This window comes from Lolium rigidum, chromosome 3 (genome assembly GCF_022539505.1).
Source record: "Lolium rigidum isolate FL_2022 chromosome 3, APGP_CSIRO_Lrig_0.1, whole genome shotgun sequence".
NCBI lineage: Eukaryota > Viridiplantae > Streptophyta > Magnoliopsida > Poales > Poaceae > Lolium > Lolium rigidum.
The window spans coordinates 396734969-396759161 of record NC_061510.1 but is presented as its reverse complement, the minus strand read 5'-3'; the positions used below and the strand labels follow the sequence as shown (position 1 = coordinate 396759161).

At 46.0% G+C, this 24193-nt stretch overlaps 2 protein-coding genes across 2 annotated transcripts; both read left to right on the top strand.

Annotated features, from left to right (window-relative positions):
* The first annotated feature begins 2616 nt into the window (after window positions 1–2616).
* Window positions 2617–14121, top strand: LOC124704573 (RNA-binding protein 28). The gene is made up of 19 exons (XM_047236847.1): window positions 2617–2793; window positions 2902–2962; window positions 3069–3105; window positions 3620–3750; window positions 3831–3923; window positions 4022–4133; window positions 4345–4478; window positions 5157–5296; window positions 8264–8314; window positions 8406–8488; window positions 8571–8625; window positions 8709–8820; window positions 8956–9508; window positions 9631–9844; window positions 9933–10003; window positions 10440–10608; window positions 10695–10824; window positions 13268–13677; window positions 13763–14121. The coding sequence occupies exons 1-19, from the start codon at window positions 2617–2619 to the stop codon at window positions 13967–13969; spliced, it is 2940 nt and encodes a 979-aa protein (XP_047092803.1). The 3' UTR covers window positions 13970–14121.
* Window positions 14122–18894: 4773 nt separating this feature from the next.
* LOC124704572 (chromatin-remodeling ATPase INO80-like) lies at window positions 18895–22354 on the top strand. Its single transcript, XM_047236845.1, has 3 exons — window positions 18895–19760; window positions 20618–20906; window positions 21954–22354. Exons 1-3 carry the CDS (start codon window positions 19026–19028, stop codon window positions 21986–21988), a joined length of 1059 nt encoding a protein of 352 aa, XP_047092801.1. The 5' UTR covers window positions 18895–19025; the 3' UTR covers window positions 21989–22354.
* Window positions 22355–24193: the final 1839 nt, after the last annotated feature.

The following is a 24193-nucleotide window of genomic DNA, read 5'->3' as shown; positions in this document are numbered from 1 at the left end:
GAATAGTAAGATTCTCACCTGGTCTGTTTTTCATAGGCTGATTAAATCTTCGATTGACAAAGTATGAGATGTAAATGAACCATAGGTCGAGATTTAAAAGAAAAAATATTTCTCTGGTCTAGCACATTATCCATAAAGGAAGTCTAAAATAAATAATGGGACACCAAACCAATAGATATTTTAATATTTTGTCCTTTTGCATCTGTTGCACAAGTACCATGTCTCAAAAAATAATAAAGCCCTGGCATCTATTTTCCAAGGCACCACAACTCAAAATAATTAAGACTCATCTGTTGTAGGTATCATACTGAAGTCCTGAAAAGGTTGGGATCAAGAACTTAATTAGCTTGAGATAAAATAAACAACATCAACAATATTTTTCATGGACATTACCATATGGCATACCCATTAGTACAAAATGGTCAATAGATTAACATCGACATTAGATATTGCAGATAAATTACAATATAGAGTAAATAATACCTATTTATATGGGTTAATTAGATATATACCACTGCAATTACTGCCTATTTGAGAAATGCCACTACATTTAGCTTTCGAAATATGCCAGTGCAATTCTCAAGATTCTTCGAGAAACGTCATTCTCAGCCTTCCAAAAACGCCCCTGCAGTGGTGTATTTGGTTATCTCCTTGATTTATGTTCTGTCGAAGGATGAAGAACAGTGATGTGCAATCAAGTCAATCCAAGGTGTAAGGGCATCTCCAGCGGGCGACCGTTTTCGTCCGCTGTGACCGGAAATGCGTCTGGCACCACCTCTAGCGGGGCGACGCAAAGTGACATGTCCGCGGAGACGCAAACCTGGCCCAAATATGATGCGTCTCCGCGGACGCGAAAAGTGTCCGCTCGCGTCTGGCGGACGTTTTGTCTGGCCCACCAGGCAGTGACGCAGCATCGATGCGTCTTCTCCGCCAGTACTAGCGCCGAGGCGTCGCTTCGGCAGTCTGCAGCTGCGTAAATGGCGATGGCGCGCGGCCGTCGCCTACCTCTGTGCACGTAGTAATGGCGATGCCACGCGTGGCGCGGCCGTCGCCCTGCCTCCGACCTATATAAACAGGGGCGCGAGCATCTCATCTCATCTCCTCCCCACTAAACCCTAGATGCCGCTTCCGCTCAGCCTCCACCAGATCCACCATGAGCAGCGCCGGACGCGCCAGGCTGCTTCTGCTCAGCCTCCACCTTCACCTCCCACTCCACCTCCCCCGGCCTCCTCGAACTCCGAGGAGCTCGACTCCAACAACAGCACGGGCGACCTCCTCGACCCGGTCAGGGACGCCAAGGCCTTGGCACTCGCGGCGCAGGAAGCAGAGGAGGAGCTGGCGGGCCACGCGGCGTTGGACGTCGAGCTGGAGCAGCGCAGGCTGGCGGCCGCCGCGGCCACATAGGACTCCGACTCCGAGATATCTTGGTCTTCCGATGACCCTGATGCGCCTACGCCGGAGGAGAGGGCTATCGTCGAGTCGTTCGAGATGCTCAAGGACGACGTCGCGAGCGCGAGGCTGGAGCAGTGCCTGCAAAAGGATGCGGCGGCGCATCGAGCCATAGCAGCCGCACGGGGGCGGCGGAGAAGCAGGCGATGGAGTGACGCAACGACGGTGCCGGCCCGTCCGGAAGCAAGTAGTCTAGTCTTCTAGATCTACATTGTATAGTTTTTATGCATTAAAATGTATTACTTTTTATTTTTTTAAATGCGTTACAAATCTAAAAATGGGTCGGCCTGATGGACGCACATCCAGACGCAAACGGATACTCAGACAAAATATGTCCGCGGGTCGACGCAAACGAACACTCCCGATCACTTTTGGGCGTCCGAAATGCGTCGCTCCGTTGGAGATGCCCTAACTGGACAAGTGCTTGCCTATGCATGCTGTGTTGTGTGATTTCGCTGGTCTCTCGTCCCGTTTTGTTTCTGACATTGGAGAATCGGCACGGCACGGCCCAAAACCAAACGATGCACCACACCTGACCTGACCTGACCAGCCCACCAATTCCTTAACCTCTCAACGCCACAGCGCGCCTCTCAACCCTAACTCGCACCAAGCCCCGACCTGACTGCCGCCCTCTCCCCGACCTGGCCCGCCGCCGCCCTGCCCATCGCCGCCCTTTCCCCGACTGCCCCTCGCCGCTCTCTCCTGGACCTTGCCGTCGCCGCCTCGACTCGGTCAGTCACCTCCCGCCGCCCCCACCTGAGAACGGAAAGCAGCAGCTCCGCGCCGGCCGGCGGCCTGCCTCAGCTCCCTCGCCGGCGTCCTGCCTCAGCTCCCTCGCCGGCGTCCTCTCTTCCTCGACAGCTCCCCGTCGTCCTCCACACGCTCGACAGGACACCTCTACCCAGAAAAGAAACAGAGTTGGGCTCGTAGATTTTCCCTCTGCCGTTTTCTTTGGTCAAGCCTAGCCATGCCCATCTAACTAACCAGACCCACTAGCAGATACGTACGGGCCAAGCCAGTTCCAGCCCACCCGAAGCCACATAACAACGGCCCACCCATTCCCATCTATAAACCCTAGCCCACAAAAACCTCTCGTCCAACCGCAACCGCGAAACCCCCAACTCCTCCACGGCCGTCCCCCCTGCAACGCACGCACGCACGCCGGCGATGGGCAAGGGGAAGCAGCGCGTCCGCGTCCGCCCCGGCGCCGGGGCCGGTGCCGGCGGAGGAGAAGCCGCCGCGGAAGGCGATGCTGCCCCTGCCGGCGGTGGCGGTGCTGCCGGAGGGCACAGCCCCTCCACCGTCTTCGTCTCCAACCTGCCCTACACCTACAAGTCCGCCGATGTAAGGGCGACCTCGTGCCTCTCCACCTCCGCTAAGCTAGGATGATTCTTACCTACGTTTCGTTCGGTGTTTGAGGTTCTGTGTGTGATTTGTGCTGTTGCTGTGCAGCTCGAGACGGTGTTTAGCGAGGTGGGGCCGGTGAGGCGCTGCTTCATGGTCGCGTCCAAAGGTAAGCCGGCTGTCGAACTTGAATGGCTGTTTAGTGCTTGGCTGGGAGAAATTTCATGTCTCTCAAGACTAAGGGGTTCCGTTTATGTGGTTCTCTGTTGTTGCAGGATCCGAGACGAGCAGAGGATTTGGGTTCGTGCAATTGTGAGTTTCAGTCCTTGCCTTTGCGAATTTTTCCAGTACTCAATTCTAAATGCAATGTTGCGGGAACGTGGTTTTGATGTGAAGCGCCTAAAGCATAAGTTCTCTGAGTCTCTAATGGCTGAAAGCTTAGTAGGAACTTGCATATTGTGGCTAGCCTAGTTCTTGTCATCACTTATCAGCCCCCGCATAGCGTTAGCATTAGTGTATTAGAAGGATTTTACATATTCACTAAGTTCATGACCAATATCATCCAATTGACTGTACTTGTTTCCATTGTAATTTAAATTGGACAATTGGTTAGTTACTTAGTTTTCTTGTAATAAAATAAAATCATCTGCCAGACCAATGTATGAATTTATGAACCAAACCACTTAAGCTTGGTTGATACATCTGCTGGTACAAGTGTCTAGATTGTTCAAAGAAGAGTGTTTCTGCTGATAATTACCTGTGCATAAAACCGACCTTTTACCCTGTTAGCATATTTGACTTGAATTCTGTGTGGGGTTGCTACCAGTGCCACTGTTCAAGATGCTGAGCGAGCTATCAAGGAAAAGAGCGGATTTGCTGTCGCTGGTAGGAAAATCAGAGTTAAGCTCGCAATTCAGCGTGCTCCATTGAAGGAACGTTTGCATAAGAGAGAGACGGGTAATTGTCAATAATTTTCTTGCTTGTGAAGTTCAATAGATGGAGGTTCTGATGGTCTGGCTGTTTTTGTTTACGAGCAGTGCAAGCTGAGGACTCGAATGCGAAAGATGAAGAAGAAGATGATAATTCTACCCCTGCAGAACATAAGGAAACATCTCATAAAACAGACACAGGTTTTTATTTGGAAGTTGTTTTTACATTTTGCACTATTTCCACTGTTCAGCTTTCCTAGTAGTTAATTTTTCTGATGCAAGATATTGTGTTTAAGTAGGACCACCACAGTTATTGGCCAAGGATACCAAAGTAGCAAAGGAAGATACCAAAGTAGCAAAGGAAGTTAGCATTAAGCCTACTGATAAAGTGAAAAGTTCTGAAAAGCAAAGGTATGGACTGGAATATTTCTGTATTTACTGGACAATATTGCATTACCTAAAATATATCATGTCATCTTTACACATTCCCATCTTGTTTTAGATCTTGCCTTTTCATGCACTTGTTCTTAGTTTGTTGGTCGAGGGTATAATGTTGTACTATTTTTTACCCTGTTCCTGTTTAATTCAATGCTGCTAGTAATTTTATCTCCTTATAATGTAGGATCGCAAAAACTGTCATATTTGGTGGTCTTCAAGACTTCTCTACGGCTAGTGAAGTTTTCCGTCTTGCTGGAGAGATTGGCACGGTAGTATCTGTAAATTATCCACTTCCAAAAGAGGAAATGGAGCTCCATGGTATGCCTTTTCATGTTCCCTGTCTCTCTTCCACACACCCAAACAGTCAATTTGTACTAAGTCTTGATTGTATACTATGTTGTTTACACATGATTGTTATGTTTGAGTTCTTTCAGTGAATGGTACAACAATAATTTGAATTTCTCGTGATTGTCGTGTAGCGAGATAGGATATGGCCCCTTAGGCCTAGCCACCTAGTTGGGGTTAGGTACCGCTGGACCCAAGTGGTGCAACAGCGCCTTGGCAGCAGCCGCACAGGGCCAGGGAGGAAGGAGACTAGGGATATTTCGGTTTACGTCTTACCTAATCTCAAACTACTACAAGTGACCATCTTACTCAATCTCAAACTACTAGAAGTGACCTAATACAGAGTTGTTTTCTCTTAAGGATCGAGAAAATTCTGCACAGATAGCAACTAATGATACTAATCCTAATTTCTTTCTTGTTTACTCTAGTTGGAGGCTTTCTCTTTGTCAGCTTAAGATATGACTGAAAAATAAGAGTACTACAATAAAGGTTTTAGCATTTTAATAAGAAAATGGAAGAAGTCTTGCATTCTGCAAAACGTGTTGGAATCTTCATTTATTTACCATTTGCTTCATTGGCCCTTAATTCATTTAATAGAACTAGCATGTAACATACAGATTAACAGTAGAATATGGCTGTCATCCCCTCCAGGGCTTGCACGAGATGGATGCACATCGGATGCAGCAGCAGTACTCTTTGCAAGTGTCAAATCAGCTTGGGATTCTGTTGTTCTCTTGCATCGTAAGGAGGTCAAAGGAGCAACTGTTTGGGCTCGTCAACTTGGCGGGGAGGTAAGCTGTCTCTTGCGTTGCATTTGTCTTGATATTCTGCTATTACTTCATTGTACTTGGTTTGATTGTCCTGTTCCTTTTCTGCATAACTAAATTGGAATCCTTCTTTACTCCTACCTGCTTAGGTTAATGCACACTTCAGTATCTAGTTGCATGTCAATGCCATGTATTTGTACTTACTCCTGATTCTTAAGATGTCATGCTACACCTTCGTATGGTAATTAAAATGGTTGGATGTGCGGTAATTAAAATGGTTATGAACCTTAAATTCTTGTCTCAAATTCCAGTAGCTTTGTTCTGCTATGCCTCCTGGGGTGTCTTACCTCATCATACCTTTGTGGTCTTGGCTGTACTTTCAGATGACTTAGTTGCAGTTTGAGAGTTTCTTGTAGGTATATTAGTCATGTACCAGGCAACTTTTTTTGTTGCTCAGTAAACTGTTAGAGGTTATAGAGTTTTAGTCGGTCAGGATCAGGAAGCTTTTGCTGTCACTGCCAGTGTCTTGAGTTATCTCACATTGTTCCTTCAAATGACAGAGCGCCTTTGTACTTTCGCATATTAACAGAAGTTGTCCCCTACTTACCTCATTACCAGCAGGAAAAGAGTTTCTGATTGCTGGGTTGTTTTTGGGAGCTTCTAGCTAGTCTACAACTACTTATAAAAACGCGAACATGGCAGAAACTTTTGATCCTGACCTTTTATTCCTTTGCATCTGACGGTGTCTGTCTCTTCAATGACATTGCAGCCTGCTAGGCCGAGCCCTCTTCTTTCCCTGCTAATCATGCCTAAATCACGGGCAAAATCCGCCTATACCCACCCAAATCAGGGAAGAAACCCACCATCCGCACCCATGTTGCCCTCATCTCGCGGCTTGTGAGCCTCCCGCCGCCCGCCGCCGCTCGCCGTCATCCTCTAGACAACACAGCAACGCCGCAACCTCTACACATCTCGGCGCGCGTAGACGGCTAGACGCCGCAGTTCGTGCTGGAGCACGTCCATGCGAAGTGCCACCACTGCCGCTTTTGTTACCCGCCTCAAGACGGAGGAGGTGCCGCTGCCTTGCCTGATTGCTTAGGACGCGCACGCTGTTCTAGGAAGCATGTACACCGACCCGCCACCGCATCCGTCGTCCATCCACGCATCAGTCGAGGAGGGCGAGGTGCCAATTGGTGCTTGTTGTCAATTCCGCAGAGGGGCTCTCTTCTTGGTCGTAAGCGATGGCGCAACCACCCGATATTGCTCCAGTCAGCTTCATTCGCCGCCGCATCTGAGCTCCGCAGCCAGACGACACATTCTCGCTTCGAGGCCGCGCTTCGGCCGCTTTCTCGATTGTGTCTGATTTGCTCTACCCGCTATGCTTTTGTTGGGCGAGAGGTGATGGCTGTGTAACTGGCGAGCTGCTGGTTGTGGTTGCGACCCAATTTATGCTGTTGCAAATGGTTGCTTCCATTCATTCAACAATCGTGGTGGCTGTTGATTCATACGTGCTGGTCTGGTAGAATCCTTCTCAGTCTTATCTGATCGAACACTACAATTTTGCTCTTCACTTTTACCAGTTTGAGTCACCACTTAACTCCTTGGATTTCGATTATTGGTTGCAGTAGTGATTGGTTGTTCAAATCAATCAGATTCAGGTATGCGCTCTTCTGCTTCTGCAAATTGCAGGATGCAGGAAATGTAGTCTGTTTATTCACAAAATATGGCCATGTTCAGGTAAACGTGAAGTACAAAGGTTTGCTTGTGATGCTGGCTAGAATGTTGATCGGCGCTGTCATGATCTGCAGTGTTTTGATTACACATCTATATTTTAATTGGATCAATTAGGATCCGGTTATAGTGATTCTTGCTCATTTTTTTCATCTCAAATTGGAATTAGTAGGTCATTTCTCCTTTCTAATCGTGTGCAGCAGAGGGGTGCTGTACATGAATCCATGTACGGAGACAGGTTTGTAGCTCCTTTTTTTAGGTGCTGGTGATTAATTTGTAGTTTTATATTGGGAATATATGTTATTAGTAGAGGGAGGGTGCTCCGATTTAATTGTTTTGTAGCATTGAAACCTGAGATAATAATACATATTTTTCTGGTAATACTAGGTATTGATCAAAAGGGTTTGCATCTCTCTTGAATAGTGCTATTCATGCTTGAATATGCGGTTGTTGGATCCCTATTGCCAAATGACAGTGAATCTATACTATCAGTATTTACCTCTATCTCTAGGTGATGTGCTTTCTGGAACGTCCTCCAGTAGTGAGCACCACTATTATGTGTTAGAAGGATGGGTTAGCACGGACTAAAGGCCGTTTGTTTGTTCTTCAGGTTACTAACCAAAGAAGTGTGGTTTACTTGACGATTTGAGAGTCTATTGTAATCAAGTGACAGCGCAAGCATTCAAATTGAAAACTTAACATAACCAAAGGATCAAGAGAGAAACTAAAAAAAAAAAACGTTGACCAACGGGGGAATGATCCCTCCCTTGGTTATATGTTGTTAGGTAGGATGGGACTCTCCCCACGGATGGACGCTAGGATGATAACCCGGTTTAAAGTCCGCCCCTCCCTGCGAAATTACCGCGAGATGGGGATTCGAACCCGAGTGGGCTGGCTGCGCACTCGCTAGCCTTGCCACTGAGCAAGGATCAAAGAGAGAAACTGGTAGCTTTCAGTAGTAATATTCTGATTCGCTCCTATAATCATATTGTAATGGATGGACATGCTAGATCTTAAATATTTTTCGGCCACACATATTTCCTTCCATCAGAAGTGGAGTTTAAAAATAATACAATAAATCTTAAGAGTGTTTATACCTCAATGCTTACCTATCAAACTGGTTCTTTTTTTTCCTAAAATATTTTTATATGGTGGAAACGTGCGTTGCATGTGCAACCGTTACTAGTTGTACTAAATGGTTGAACTGAAGTTGATTTTTTATCATGAAGTAACCAAGCTGAAATGTTTGTTGCTATTCAGGGTTCGAAGATCAGGAAATGGAGAGTGATAGTCAGGAATCTGCCATTCAAGGTGCTTGGTTAAATGCTAATTTTTCCTGTTCTAAACTTGTCATTTTTGAGCAAATAAAAACAAAGCTAATGTGCTTGTTTCATCCTTATAGATTACTATAAAGGAGATCATGGACGTGTTCAGTTCTGAAGGATTTGTCTGGGATGTCTCCATTCCACAAAAGTCTGATGATGGGTATGTTTTTCATTCCTTTATCCCCTTAGTGGGTTAAACACCTCATTACATATGATAACTCTTGTCGCGTTTATTCTTACAGGAAATCAAAAGGCTTTGCTTTTGTTTCTTTCACACGTAAACTGGATGCAGAAAATGTATGGTCACTTGGTCAGTACTTTATTGAGTAATAGTAAATATATTCATTAAGTCAATTTGCCACGATTTTTCTCTGAACCAGGCTATAAAAAATGTGAATGGGAAAGTTATTGCAAAGAGAACTGTAGCTGTTGATTGGGCTGTTCCAAAGAATGTATATGCTGTTGCTGCAAAGTCTGATGTTAAGGATGATGGTAAATTTAAACTCTTATATATCAGTTGACATTGTTCCTAGCTTCATTCATTCAACACTTTCTTTTTCATAAAACTAGAGTTATACGAGTTACGACTTGAGAGCTGCCCTTCTCATATGGTGTCTGTACTTTCAGAGTTGGCAGATGTATCTGACAAGGGCAGCGATGAGGAAACCTCTGATGATGATCTTGTTGGGGGAGATGACAGTGATGATGGTGATGATCAGGAGACTTCCAATCCTCTTCGTGAGGATGATTTCAAAAGGGAGGCAGACATTTCTAGAAAAGTGCTTGAAAATTTAATCAAGTCAACGGAGAAGGCTGAACCATCTGCTGTCGAGGTTTCTGATATTGATACAGATTCTGAAGCAGAAAGTGACACATCAGAAAAGATGAGACCCCACTCACTTGCAGCTGTCAAGTTGGCAGAATCTAAGCATGTAACAGAGGCAGAAAGTACTATTCCTTCTTCGAAACCTCAAACTGTCATGTTGGTAGAATCTGAACATGTATCAGAGGCAGAAGACACTGTTCCTGCTTCGAAACCCAAGAAAGAAGATTCTGGCCTGGATAGGACAATATTCATAAGCAACCTTCCTTTTGGTATTAATAATGAGGAGGTAACACAGCGGTTCTCAGTATTTGGGAAGGTCCAATCTTTTGTCCCTGTTCTGCATAAACTCACAAAGTATGTTGAACCATCTCGCCAGAAATACTTTATGTTGTCCATTTCTCCACCAGTTGTACTGACAACAGAATGTTTACTTGATGCATTCTTTGAGTTCAACAGTTTTTGTTCTGTCTGTGCAGGAGACCTATAGGAACTGGGTTTCTTAAGTTTTCTACAGCAGAGGCGGCTGATGCAGCAGTTTCTGCTGCTAATGCTGCTCCTGGGTTAGGAATTTTTATAAAAAGTAGGGCACTTAATGTTAAGAAAGCGCTAGACAAGGAGTCTGCTCACAAAAAGGAGCTGGAGAAGGGAAAGAATGAGATCGAGGATCGGCGTAATCTGTACTTGTCCAAGGCAAGTGTACCCGTTACCTCTTATACCTTCACTTCATTATGTATATCTCCCATTATTTTCTGTTCCTGAAACCTTAGTGTGAAAGCAGGAAGGTGAAATACTCCCTGGAACGCCAGCTGCGGAAGGTGTATCAGATGTTGACATGAATAAACGTAATTGGTAAGAGTTGGTCTTTCTCTCTTTCCTTGTCATACTTCATGCTTGCAAGGCAACACATATCTTGCAAGCAGAACCTCGTTTTTTGTTGTTAACTGCCTTCTGTTTTTATGAATCTTCCCAACCATAGCTCCTGGCACTATGTCAGCTGTGTATTCAATCAGACCCTCTTGATGATGCGAATGCAACAATAGCCTCTGGCGTAATTTGGATTTGTTCATTTTATCAATGTTGTTTCATCTACTATTTTTGGATGTGTTTTCTTTTGCTTTTATGTGTTCGGCTGACCTTCTAGTCTTCTGTCAGTTTATTTTACTTTATATTTTTAGGGCTATCATCTCAAATCTGCTTGTATAGTGTCACATCTTATTACATTCTGAATCATATTTAAGAAGTTTGTGAACAATGCGTAAGAAATGGTTGTGATCTCATCTTGCAGGTTAGCTAAAAGGAAAGCGGAAATGCTTGTATCTCCAAAATTTCACGTCTCCAGAACAAGGCTTATCATTTACAATTTGCCAAAGACTATGACCATTAATGATGTCAAGAAGCTTTGCCGAGAAGCTGTAATTTCTCGTGCTACCAAGCAAAATCCTGTCATCCGGAAGGTTAGATTGGGGGTTTACTATCCAAGTTTCTCATTAATTTTTAGGTATCTTTTTGAAGCTTATGCATATGCATTTGTCTTGAGCAGGTAAATATACTGAACAACGAAAAGAAAGGAAAGGGGGCTGCACAGAAGCATTCCCGTGGTGTAGCCTTTGTTGACTTTCAAGAACATGAGCATGCCCTTGTAGCTCTAAGGGTTCTAAACAACAATCCTGGTACCCCTTTATACACTCAGTACTTTCAGTTAGATTGTCTGGAGTCATGCTTGTGCCGTTGCGCTGCATTTTCTTTCTACTAGTCGCCATCATATGCAACTTCTATGCCTTGTCGTCTTCTCGGTGGGGTCCACCATGCTACCTTCGCAAATAGAAGCCCAAGCGGCATGATCTTTACCTAACATAAAAGGAGTTAGGAACTACTAACATTGAAACGCTCAAATTGTAAGTCAGAACCTAGCGTATTTCTTTCTAGCTTTTTGCTTGGAAAGATAGAATTAACTCAATACAAATCTAGCATTAGTGATTATTACATATATGTATGTGATATAGAATGTGATCACTACAGGTAAACCATCCAGAGGTATCTAACTTGTAAAACAAAAGACACATCGCTCCTTTGTGAGCAAATTAGTTCAGCAACGTACCTTAATTTTGCAGCTCATTGCCTACAGCACATAGGCGACGCTAACCATCTAAAACTGCATTGCGTCAGGAGAGAGGTCCGCAAATACCAACACGAGGCTCTACATAACCAGTGATTAAGTAGAAAACAAGGGCCGTGCTTTTCATGTACATATTTCTTTCCCTCCAACTTAATTACTTCCTAAAACTGATCATGGGGCCATGGCCATTTCGTTGAGAACCTAGTCTACAAGTCATAATCAAATTTCAGAACGCATCGGTTAACAGTAGAAAGTCCCAACCAACTCATGTGGTGCACTAAAAAGAACCTTCAAAGTTGCAAGAAGGAATGCATTGCTTAGTAATGGAGGCTAACTGTACTCTCCGCTATAAGAAGAGAATAGAGCACTGACATGCTGACACAACTAATTAATCATAACTTCTTATATGAAAATGTCATGGAAAACTAACTAAGCATGGACTCCTAGAATATTAAACAGCCAAGGGGCAGCGGGACACATGAAGAATGTATCTACCTGGAAAATTTGTAAATGTCAATACCTACAATGTCGAGGACCTGAGTCCAGGAGCCTTCTTCAGCTTCACCTGTTGTTTGTGTTCTTCCAACATGTTGTCATTAACACCAATACCTTGTGTGCATCGTACCCCTGCAATTAACAGCGAACCACCTAGCAGGGATGCATTGATATTTCTCAAGAGCAACCATACAATAACAATCTTGTTTACCCATACAACAACTTGATTTGGCTCTGACATTTACAAATTTTAAGCCATAAGAAAAGAATACTTACTCAACACCTTGCATCCCTGACCCACTCATCCCCTTCATAGCCGGCCTCCCCTGCACTGCTGCTGCCAGCACTCTCCTCCCCTTCCACTGATTTCCTCTCTCATCCCTGGTGTGGCCGGCCAAGAGTCGGAAGGATCCCATTTAACATATAGTGTAGTTCTTCATACCCTGAAAAATAAAAATATACAGAGATGAGATGCAAACTACTGGTCGGGGCAGGAGAGGCTTGCTGGCGGGTGGTCTTGGGGATGGTGGCAGGACAGTTCGCCGGCAGGCGGAGGAGCTTGGACTTTGCCGGGGCAAAGGTCTGGAGGCCGCATTGATGCTTCGATCTGGTCGTCATGCTCGCCTACGACCGGTGCAGCAGAGAACTCGGGGGACCATAGGCTCGGAGTTCGTCGAGGAAGAGGGTTTGCCCGCTTGGGGGGTCAACGGGAGGGTGGTCGCTGGGGCGGCGGGCAGACCAGGCGGAGGCGTGGTGATCTTGGGGTGATGGCAGCGAGGGCAGATCGGGTGAGGAGGGAGGGCGGCGCTCGGGAACAGATCGAAGGGATCGAGAGCCAGAGGTTGACCCTAACCTGTACCTAGGTGGGACGTGGGTGAACGAATAAAAACCGGTGGGAGGAGCGATGTGTGACGAAACAAAAGTGGACGACGAAGCCTTTGACGTATTGCTGTTTGGGAGAATAGGGAACAAAGTTCATTCTTTTTAAGTAGTGTAGACTCTGTGATGTATCATATTTATCTGGAAAAGCATTTTGCAGTCAGTTGATTATACGTATGTATTACTTCATCCTTAAGTTGCACCCACTGTAATTTCCGGTGTACCACACATGGACCGGGTTGCATCTTGCATGTAAATACTTATGAAGTAATGTGCATCCTTGTATCGTTATCTTATTCTACTGGTGCTGTATGTCAGTGCTGCATATCTTTATCCTTTAGCAATCATGAGATGTTGCTCTTGCTGCATTTTCTTACTGCTGTTTGTTGTAGTTCTTCGTACATAGTGGTGTGATTATTGTTTTGTGCTGTCTGTTTCATGTTTTTATATAAGACAATAATTGCTTTAGTAATGAGAAAAGAACATCAAAGACAAACTGTTTGTAGATATTAATTTCTAACCAGCATGCTGCCTGTTGGCTTCTGCTTTTCTGCTATCCTGTTGGCACTGAACACCTATGGCTTGGTCCATGTTATCATTTCTCATTCTTTACATCTTTGCAGGAACTTTTGGTACAGAACGTCGTCCCATTGTGGAGTTTGCCCTTGAGGATGTTGAGAAAATGAGGCTCCAGAGGATCCGAAACGAACGCAATGAGAGGGCGAAAGAGGCTGCACAAGATCGGCGGAGGACTCTGGGAGATCAGTCCGCAACTGATGGCCCTCCTCCAAATAAGAAAAGGCCTTTTGGAAAAGGGAGGAAGCAGGAATCGCATGATGTACCATCTAAATCACCCGAGTCTGGCAGTTCGCCGCCAGATGTCAAGTATTCTGCAGATCCGGAATCTGCGGGGAGTACACAGGGAGACAAAAGGCAGCCTCAAAGGCCCGCAAAACGAGCAAGGCACTCAAAGAAGAGCGCCGTTGTGTCAGAGGGAAATCAAGCAGATGCAGCCCCGAATGCTGTGGCGACTGTAAGTCCTATTGTCAGCACAACACAAATGCCCCATTGTGATGCAGGGAAGTAACTCAATGCTATCTCTTTTTCTTCTGATGCAGAAGAAACCTTCCGCAGCGCATGAGCAGGCAGATGCGCGGAGAAAAAGAAGAAACACAAACGATGGCCAGGTGGAGCAGAAGAGAGGGAAGGCTGCAAAGAGGGCGAAGAAAGAGCCAGGCGTCCAGGGAGGTGTGGATAAATCTCTGGCGGAGCAGTACCGCTCCAAGTTCTTGCAACACGGTGTGAACAAAGCCAAGGAGAGTTAAGCCGGATTTGATCGCCATGACAGGGACCAGCTTCTCCGAAGCGTATGATTTTGCTTGTAGTGAGATGTTTTGATTCCCCCTCCCTCTTCTCTTTGTACAATAGCGACAAACCTTTATCAAGCTTTTCACTTACCAAAGTTCTCTATTTCTAATACTGTGAGTTGGCTTCCCACTACCATGACCCTATTAAACATATACAGCTATGGCACTAAAAGCGGCTGTGCACTTTGGACATGAATTGATGATCCGGTACCTATATTTTTGCCGAGTGGAGTTTTGCGTTTAGTGGCGAAGCGTGCTATAACTGTGACACGGTTTTTCCTGGACATGCTTTTTGCGTTGAAGTGTTGCCATCAGCTGCTGCATGTTTCTTGTGGGTTTGGACTTGATGGCCCTGTAAAAGGTTGTTTGCCTGGCCTTGCCCTAGGCTTTCTTTTCTTTCTGTTTTTCTTACGTACGAGGTATCGTTCGTGCGGTTTCCTGAGTGACAGCTTTTCTTGTGCGTGCAAGTTAGGGTTAGCAAGCCAAAGGCTATGTAGAAGACAACAATTATTGGTGTGGGAAGACGAAGCGATTATGCAGACGCATATCCCAATACCTGTTCTTATCTGAATGTTACCTGTATTTCTGGCGTCGTTATCATCTAAACCTGATGTTCTGTCCATGACTAGACATTGTTGCGTGCTACTAGTTGTTTTCCTTGCCCAGCATATGATGGTAACGAAAGAAAATTAACAGTAGCTAGCTATCCATAGTGACGGGAGCACTTCACCCTGCTCAAAATTTGTGCTGCAAATTCCTGAAAAAGATAATTGGGTACAGTTGGAGTTAGTTATACAGGCTGGACGCTGCTAATTTAGCTGTCTTGACATAATTTCCTGGACGCTACTTGCTTGACGGGACCATGAATTCGATCGATCTTGACGCACTACTTACATGACGCTGTGGAGGCTTCCGTGGAACCCGTGTGATGCACCGTCCGCCGTATAGGTACGTGGACTGGCGACGTATGCGCGCGGCCAAAGACTAGACACACGATACGCGTATAGTCAAGATTTGACCTCCACGGCCGGCTGGGGAGAAAACGTTGTTTGACCTCGACCTCGACGCGTATACTCAGTTACTCACCATGGCATGGCGCATTGCGAAAGATCCAAAAACAAAAAAGTCGTGCACGCCCGTGGATAGTTGATCCTGGTAGTGGTACGTACGTACGGGGTGACAAACGCGTGCACTGTAAAATACGGATCAATGTCCGATCGGTATATTTGGGCGACGGCGAAAGCCGCATCAGAGAAGGTTAAGTGACGAGTGCGTCAATTTGGTACCCGAGCTCTCCGTGGAGCTCGTGTTTGAAAACTTTGATTTTTTTTTAATTCTAACAATTCAAAAAACTCAGGAAAGCCAGAATGTAGTCAGTTCTTTATTCCAACCGTGCGTAAATTTCCAACACGAAATACTCCGTGCCTTATATCCTGTTCTTGGAAATAAATGATAAAAAAGCAACCCCATGTCTGGCACTTTAATTTGTTGTCTCCTAAGACAATTTTCAAAAGGTAATTCACTGCTTCACACTTAACGGTCGCACAAAAAAAAAATCCGCTCTTTAGCGTGTCTGTTCTGCTGCAGCCACCCTGGCGCATTCTTAATCGCAAAGCTTCTCCGTTGCGCGTAGCTAGAAAACACAGAGAGTAATAAACCAAACGGACAGACTTCCTTGGCCGCCGTCTCAGGTTGCAATTAAATCCAAGAGAAGGTTTCCAGAACGTACGTACTAGACGAAGCAACGAGCAAGCAACGCACTGAATCCAACGCATACTATGCACGCACGCGGTTGAGTGCACGCCTGCTGCGTGCGACGCGACGAGGTCGGAACAGTGACACATTGTGGTCGGCACTAGTCGGTCGATCGACCGGGAGAGGTGCAGGTCAAGCCGAACTGTTGACGAGACGCGGCTGGTACGTGGTAGCGCGCCAAGGCCACGTCTGAAATCATCGGTCCGTTGGTTCGATGGGACCCTTCCCTGCGGTCCTGCCTCGTCAGCACTTATCGTCGACCATCCACACGACAGGCGCGGCGCGTACGTGGAGAGCTGGCAGTCCATCTGTCGGCACTCGCGTTCCGAGCTATCGGTCTTGATGATCATCGTAGCAGCACTGTCCGATGAGCGTGCTACATCGGTGCTACACATACGTACAACGCCATGTGCTTCCACATCCCCTGTATAGTACTTGTTGCTCATCAAAGTGCTTCGTCTGTGTATAGATACGTTCCAAAATAATTTTTTTTAGCTAAAACTACAATAAGATACTCTCCCTGTTTTCTAAAGAAGATGCTTAACTTTGTCTACGAATAAACATATATATACATATATATAAAATGTACCTATATATATACATATATATATATAGGTACATTTTAGTTATGGATACACCTGAATCTAAAAAAAAATTGAGTACCTTTTTCTTTTGGGACGGAGAGAGTATATGAAATGGAGGGCACCATACAATTATTATTCAGGTCCACATCTTCTGAAGATATTACGTTATTAGGAATTTTTTGAGTGAATTTAATTAACGAAAACAATGCCACACAAGCACTGACAATCTTAACTCCATGCATAACACTAAGTACATATATCATGGAACACTACCTAGCTAGTGCACAATAAGAGAGGATGAACACGTACACCACGTACGAACGGGAAAGCCACCGCACCAACTTCAAGTAAGTAATCGCGGCGAGATGCTACCCAAAGAAACTTATCGCCAATCTTGTCTACATCATCTTAACGGCCGGGTTTTGGAGGTCTGCTCTCCCAGACGTGCGTGCATGCATTCATCAAAAAAGAACTGGTTGCTAGAGAGATGCAAAATGAAGTGGAGAACTCTAGATTTGTTTTGTCTCTCGTCTACTAGTAAAGCCTGGGAGGGCATCTGACGACCAAAGCATCCACATGTTGGAAGATAAGGACACGCATGCCGGCACGCTCACAACTTAGTTGGTGGCCCGGTGCACAAGTAAAAAATGTAGTTTCCACAAAATCATTTACTAACTTGAACTTAATTCACGAAACACGATGCACATGCGTGCGATGTGTTGCGATGGGATGCCTCTAAACTCCTTCTCTTCACACTCGTTTAGTGGACCTGAAACATTTGTCCTTATAAGCTACTGCAACTCTCTCCTACTAACAACGTGGAACCAAACTTTTTCTACTACAACCCAAGTACATATATTAGATGGACCTTGAGATTTAAGAATTTGTAGGGTATATGATCTGACTAACTTTTTTTGTAAAGGAAATATATCAATATCAATAGATACCAATTACATCTAGCCTCTGCAACAACACAATACCTTAATAACAGTACAGATGTACACATAAAAAAAAGTAAAAGGAAACTAAGAAAACAAAATTCCTACGGTATTTCAGCCCTAGCAGCAACAATACATCCACCACCAAGGCAACACATGAAATCCAGGTTCTCCAAAAGCGACGTCTCCAGGAAGGGAACAACGCACAAGCGCCGTTGTTGCCCGATCAAAGATCTTACGTTTTCACCTTGAAGATAGTCACCGCTCTAAAAACAATGCCGCCAACAAGGCCATTGCTAGGCTCAACCAATTAAGGCCAGACCTTGGATTTTCACCTTAAAATGTAAGACTCTGAACTTCAGATGTGTTGTCACCCCCACTTACATACTCCTACTGCGAAACCTAGAACACCAAGCAAGTCCCTCAACAGCGGGCAGAGACTTAAACACCCATTGCTAGTACTCGAATCGGGCACTCAAGGTATTCTACGGCTCTAACTTTGCCATGGAGTAAAATGTCTCCATATGGCAAGATAGAACAGAGTTTCGAGCCGCTCCCTCCAGAACCATACGGCTGGAACAAAAGCATGGATGCACACGATCGAATACCACCTAGTCCAGCAACCTCCATGCATACTGGTGCATTGTTACATTCGCCGACGGAGCCTTCCAGAACTCACCACTCCAGCTAGATCAAGAAGGGACGTCATCAGGAAGGTCTCCATCTTTGCACAAGAGGGATCCTAGGACTGCCACCTTTATTCTTCGATGCAGAGGAGCAGACCCCCACGCTGCCATCCACTGGCCAACGACAACGAAGTAGTAATCGTTGACAAACAACAGTCGAGACCCATGCGACTCAAGTAAAATATATTTAAATACATCTATATCAATGATAATTAATATGACTCAGCGGGGAGTACAATTTACAATTTTGTTGGACTTTCCCCTTTACGCCACGAATTTACGGTCAAGATCTCAAGAAATCAATCATTCCCAGGGTTTGATCCTAGTATCCTACCCAGATCTCGAGAAATCATTTCTCGTTAGTATCCTACCCTCGATTCTATACTAACACGACAAGTTTTTCTCAAAAAAAAAAAAAACACGACAAGTAGTCGTACCTAAGATCGGAATCCCAATTCGTGACGACATGGGCAGTGTAGGGAGAGGTAACCAAATGAATATCTTGCACAAAGAAAAGACCACAGCAAAATTTCCAAACATTTGGGCCAACTGTTCTTTTCTTTGTTTACCAAACCTCGTATTACCAGTGTGCTTGGTGTTACTGAGCGGAAACCGAGACGAGTTTTCAGTTTTGGCGGCACGACGTCGACGACGGGCAGTCGGGCAGCAGACCGGGGACGCCGCCGTGGGAAAAGAAATCCAAATTGAGTCGGGACAGCGTGGTAAACGGTGTCCAGTCCAGGCCGCATCATTTCCGCGAACACGCCAGCTCACCCGACGTGCAGCCGAACGAGTCAAACCCAGCCGACAGGTGGGCCCAAGCGCGTTCCGGCCCCACTCACAGCGGCACTACGGTCCCCTCTTATTAACCCACAGCCGAAAACCAGATCAACCAAACCTTCTTCGCTTCGCCTCGCTCGTCGTCTACCTCGCCGACTCCGCCTGCCAGCCAGCCGCGCGCGTCATTAAAACCTCGCCGACAGAATTCCCTTCCCCCACCCCGGATAATCACCACCGCCGCCGCCTCGCCGGACGGAGCAGGAGACCGCACATGGAGCTGTTCACGCACGCCAAGGCGGTGCGGCTCAAGAGCCGGCACGACAAGTTCCTGTACGCGGACGAGGACGAGCTGCACGTCACGCAGGACCGCAACGGCTCCTCCCCCAACGCGCGCTGGGCGGTCGAGCCCGTCCCGCACGCGCCCGGCGCCATCCGCCTCCGCAGCCGCTACGGCCGCTACCTCGCCGCCTCCGCCGAGGCCTTCCTGCTCGGCATGACCGGCCGCAAGGTGCTGCAGGTGGCCCCCGCCCCGGGCGGGCGCCCCGACCCCTCCGTCGAGTGGGAGCCCGTCAAGGACGGCTTCCAGGCCCGCTTCAAGTCCCGCGTCGGCGCCGGCCGTGGCGGCGGGGGTAACGTCAAGTATCTGAGGGCGAACGGGGGCGTGCCGCCGTGGCGGAACTCGGTCACGCACGACGTGCCGCACCGCTCCGCCACGCAGGACTGGGTGCTCTGGGACGTCGAGATCGTCCAGGTGCTCACCCCCGCCGCCACGCCTGGCGCCGGCCTCGACCACGCCGCGTCCGCTCTCCAGGCGCCCGAGTCCCCGTCCCCGCCCAAGCTCAGGCCCGCGCCCACGCCGCACGAGGCGCACCACCGCCCCACCAAGTCCCACCCGACGCCGCCGCCGCATCCCGAGTACAAGCCGCCTTCGCCGCCGCATCCGGAGTACGCGCCTCCTCCGCCGCCGCCCACGGCCAAGCCGGAGCCAAAGCTCTCCAAGCTCGAGGTTCGTCGCCCAATCCCTACACCTCCTTCTCCTGCACGTCTGATTCTGAATAATTGACCCGTCCGAGTCTGAATAATTCACCGCGTTTCTAGGACTGGTCCCCATTTCGTCCTAGGCTACGGTATTGACTTTGCAGAATTGCTCGTTCTGCGCTCGTCCAACTGCGTAGACTAGTAGTTCTCAGAACAGGCGAATCTGAAATGCATCTAGGAACCCTTTCGTGCTTAGTTTAACCGTTTCGAAATGCTAGTCGTGCTTCAAGATATTTTTTCCTCTAAATGCGTAGCAACTGCTTCCCATGTGGCTTCACAATGCTGGCATCGGTTTTGTCACATGATTCAGGGAAGCACAAGTGTTGCTTTCTCTTGGATATTTCGATAAAGTAGTGGATGGGTTCTCTGCATTTGTTTGTGATAGGTTGGTACTGGCCTTTGCCTTAGTTTTTTTTTTTTTGAGGGAACCTTTGCCTTAGTTGGGTGTACGCAATTCGGTTTGTTTCGTGTGTGACGTTCTTGAATTCTTCCAAACTGTTGCTGCTATTGCAAGCAATCTTCATGGTGACGCTTGTTGACACATTCATCCAAACTGTTTTTGATACTAGTACGGTTGCAAATTTTCTAGTAGTATCAACCTTCGTCATCAAATCTTTTGCCGTTGCTCTGTGTCACCCTGAGAACTCTCCTTTTTCAGTCTGTATAGTTGGTCGAAATTATATGGTATGAATTTTTCAGGGTTCTAGGTTTTATCTTTAAGAACCTAAACATAGTATCTACTCTCATCTTTAGTATTTTGACATTACTCTTAACTTTTACGCCATGTCAGATTTTTTTTAACATTGAACATTCTTGTATTTTCAGTCTTCCTACACTTTCTCCGCCGCGTTGCACAAGGTGGAGGGCCGCGCAATTCATTACCTCATTGCAGATGATAACGGCGATGTAGAAGATGATATCGAGAGTCAGGCATTCACATTTAATGGCTCCAGCTTGGAGGAGCTTACCGACAAGTTGCAAGAGGAGACAGGCATCGATGATCTTATCGTTTGCACTCGCAGCCCTATCAATGGGAAGCTCACTCCTCTCCTTCTGCGTCTGCCACCAAACAATGCAGCAATGCATATTGTGCTCGTCCGCGAGTCTTCAAAAGGTGTGTTTTCAGTCCTTACCATTTGCACCATTTCTATTCCGCGATTACGCAAATTTTACTTGACTATTGCTATGCCCTGAACTTAGTCACATGTGCTCCATCTTTGCCATTTTGAATTTTGGGTGATTGTTATGATTTAGGTCTTGCAGAGCCTCACTTGAGTGTTAGTTGAAGCGCTATAGCATGTTTTGCTGGTTTAGATATAATTCAGAGCCAATGACTCTTGTCCTCTAGGCTACTTCACCGTTTTGAATCGGGACTTCTCATTTCAACAATCAGTGTTGACAGTAATGATATTTGTACTACTATACATAGTCTTATTCTAGTCCTTTTGTATCTGAAACATGGCCACATTGTCACAGCCACTGGTTTATGCTTGTAACCAGCTAGGCACCAAATAGTCGATATCCAACAAAACCAAATAGGAAGCCAAAGCACCTTTTTCTTGTGACATATGATACCTTGATAGTGAGAAGGTTTCTTGGCATATTATATATTCATGATACGAAGGTGTATCAAATTTAGGTAATATAAATTTACTGTAGTTCCAGTTGGTAATATAAATACAAAACCAAATAGGAAGCCAAAGCACCGTTTTTCATGTAGTTCCACCACACATCTATAACAGCTCAGCCTAGCAGTTTGTGATTAGATTCAGTTTACTGTAAAAGACCAGTGCTAACCCTTAGTGAAGTTCTTCCTCCTACCGATCTGTTAGCAATGGACATATTAGAGCTTTTGAACACAATTTACTGACTGCCGATCAATTATGTTCGTCAAGTCATGAGTTTGTCATGAACCATGAGCAGCTAATGATAACCTTTTTGTACCTGGCATGTTGTATTTACCGAGTCTTTCCGTTTTAATCAAACAATTCATAAATACAAGAAATATAGGGATATCTGCTATAGTGTGTTCTATCCTTTTTATATCCTGACTTAGCCGTTCTCTTAACATTGTACAATTGTTCGTTTGGGGTTCTCAAAGCACATTGTGATCTGGATCCTTTTCAGCTTCTCTAATGATCTTTTCCATTCTGAATTTCAGTGGCAGAAACATTTCCGTTCCCATACGGTTCATAATCTGTGGAGGCAAGGCGGTGACTTATAGTCGTGCAATGGAGTGGTGGATTGTACATCTGGTCAAGACTGTTCTTTTGGAACTATACCGGTTATTCTGGGTATCTTTGGGTATCAGAATGCAACTAGAGTAGTGCTTCCAGCCAGGATCGCTTTTTTTGTGTCTATAAAATGTTAGATGAAATTTAAACCGGCAGAGATATATTGACTGTGCGAAAATCTGGAGAGGTGTTCATAGTAGTTTATAGACTAGTTGGGGATTGATACTTGAAGTTTTATATTCTCTTGATTCCATGTTGGCCAAGAATTTGTCCTACACATTCAACTCAACATTCTTCACATAATCCATCAAATATAAGTTAGTTGGTATGACCGATTTGATAGAAGAAGTTATCTTGCTAGCCTTTGCCATGACCGAGTTGAGGGAGTGGAAGTGTTTGTTGTGGCGGCTGCTCCCACTACCTTGCCTCATCTTCGTGCATGTACTCGTTTTGGAGAAAGAATACCTTTTGAGGAGGCTTGCTCTTCTCGTAGGAGTATTTCTTTTTTGGGGAGAACTTGAGCTTATCCTTCCGAATAGCCTTGCCACCATTATCTTCAATCTTTTCATAAGGAATTAAGGACACGTGATAAGGTGGTTAACGTTGCCGTAATTTTAGCATGTTCTCACTCATGAACTCTTTGGCTTATTGTTCCTTCAGTGATGTGGCTTGGAGTTCTTGTTGCCCCCAAAATTCTTGAAGCTAGGGATATATGCTCATTGACGGCATACGTGCTCTCCCCCAAGTGCTGAGCGCCGCTGCCCCCTTCTTCCTCCCCCACCCGACCCCTCTCCCCCTACCGGATGAAGCCCCCATGTTATGTTTGTGTGGCGGACGGCTGCGGCGAGACTCGATCTCATGTGGGGTCCCCTCCCTAGGAAAAACGACGGCTCCTATGGCTCGGTCCATTGGAGCTATGATGCGTTTGATGGATCCCAGCGAGGAAAGGCGGCGTGTGGCGTGCCTTACCTGGCGTTCTGATATTGCTCGCAAAGGATCTGGAGGTGTTGATGATAATCATCAGCCCCACAAGAGTCGTTATCTTCCTGAAGGTGTCATCGATGTGCCTCGCGCCCAGATGTTCCGGAGGAAACCGTACATCTAGGTCTCCCGGATCGGACAATGGCGACACTTCCGATGACATTCTCCCCATAGTGCAACGTTTTGAAACACATGTTAGCTGGAGGGATCCAGAGGTGGAGCGGCGTGGTTTCTTCGCATGTTAGGGAACGCGCTACGAAAAAAAGGCGTACCACACATAAACTGAGATCATATGCAAGAGGAGACGTAACTGATCAAACCCTCGTAAATTGAGCTAGCGGAAAGTTGTTGATGACGAGGTTGATGTAGACGAGAGGAGATGTATTATCTTTCCCAATAACATGTGTCCCATGTCAGCACATCAGCTGATTTGACTTTGCCCTGCCCCTTCCCTCACCTTGTAAGGGGTTCGACTGGCCAAGAGAGGAGTCCTCCGCCTGGACTCTCCCTCCCAAACCGACTTGGAGAAGTGATAGAGTCCACACGGACTCCTCCCTCCTGGTTTCGCCAAGGGGGGAGTCATAGTCCAAATGGACTCCTCTCCCTTTCGCACCAGGCATGCAGTGCATGTATGGCCCATGGGACATGGTACCATTCCGAGCTTATCCCTTTTGGACCCTTCCAAAACATCCTGGGAAGTTCCTAGATCCTTCTCGAACCTTTCATAAATGCATAAAACTATCTTAAACACTCTGTGTCATATTTCGGGCAGCTCCAAAATATTTTGAGACTCTTCGAGAAACTTTTGGAACTACTTCTCTCTTATATTATATCGTACTCACATTCTAATTTTAGTTTAACCTTAAGTACGTGTGACCCTGGGTTTTGATATGAGTGGACATGTCTGGAACACCTTTTTGCGACAATGATTGATGTCGAGCGCTTGATAACCACATCGATCCCCACACATAACATGAAGTTCTTAGCCGTGTGAACCTTCGGTATTACTATCCAGTACACATTTTATTGCTTCTAGATACTTACATATACCGAGGTGAAACTATAGGTTATCCTCGTTACCTAACATGTACTCTTTTACTCGTTCTGCATCATCGATGTTCCTGTGACATAACAACTTGATCAAGTGTCTGGTGAGATGATGAAGAACAACATGATACATGAGTGG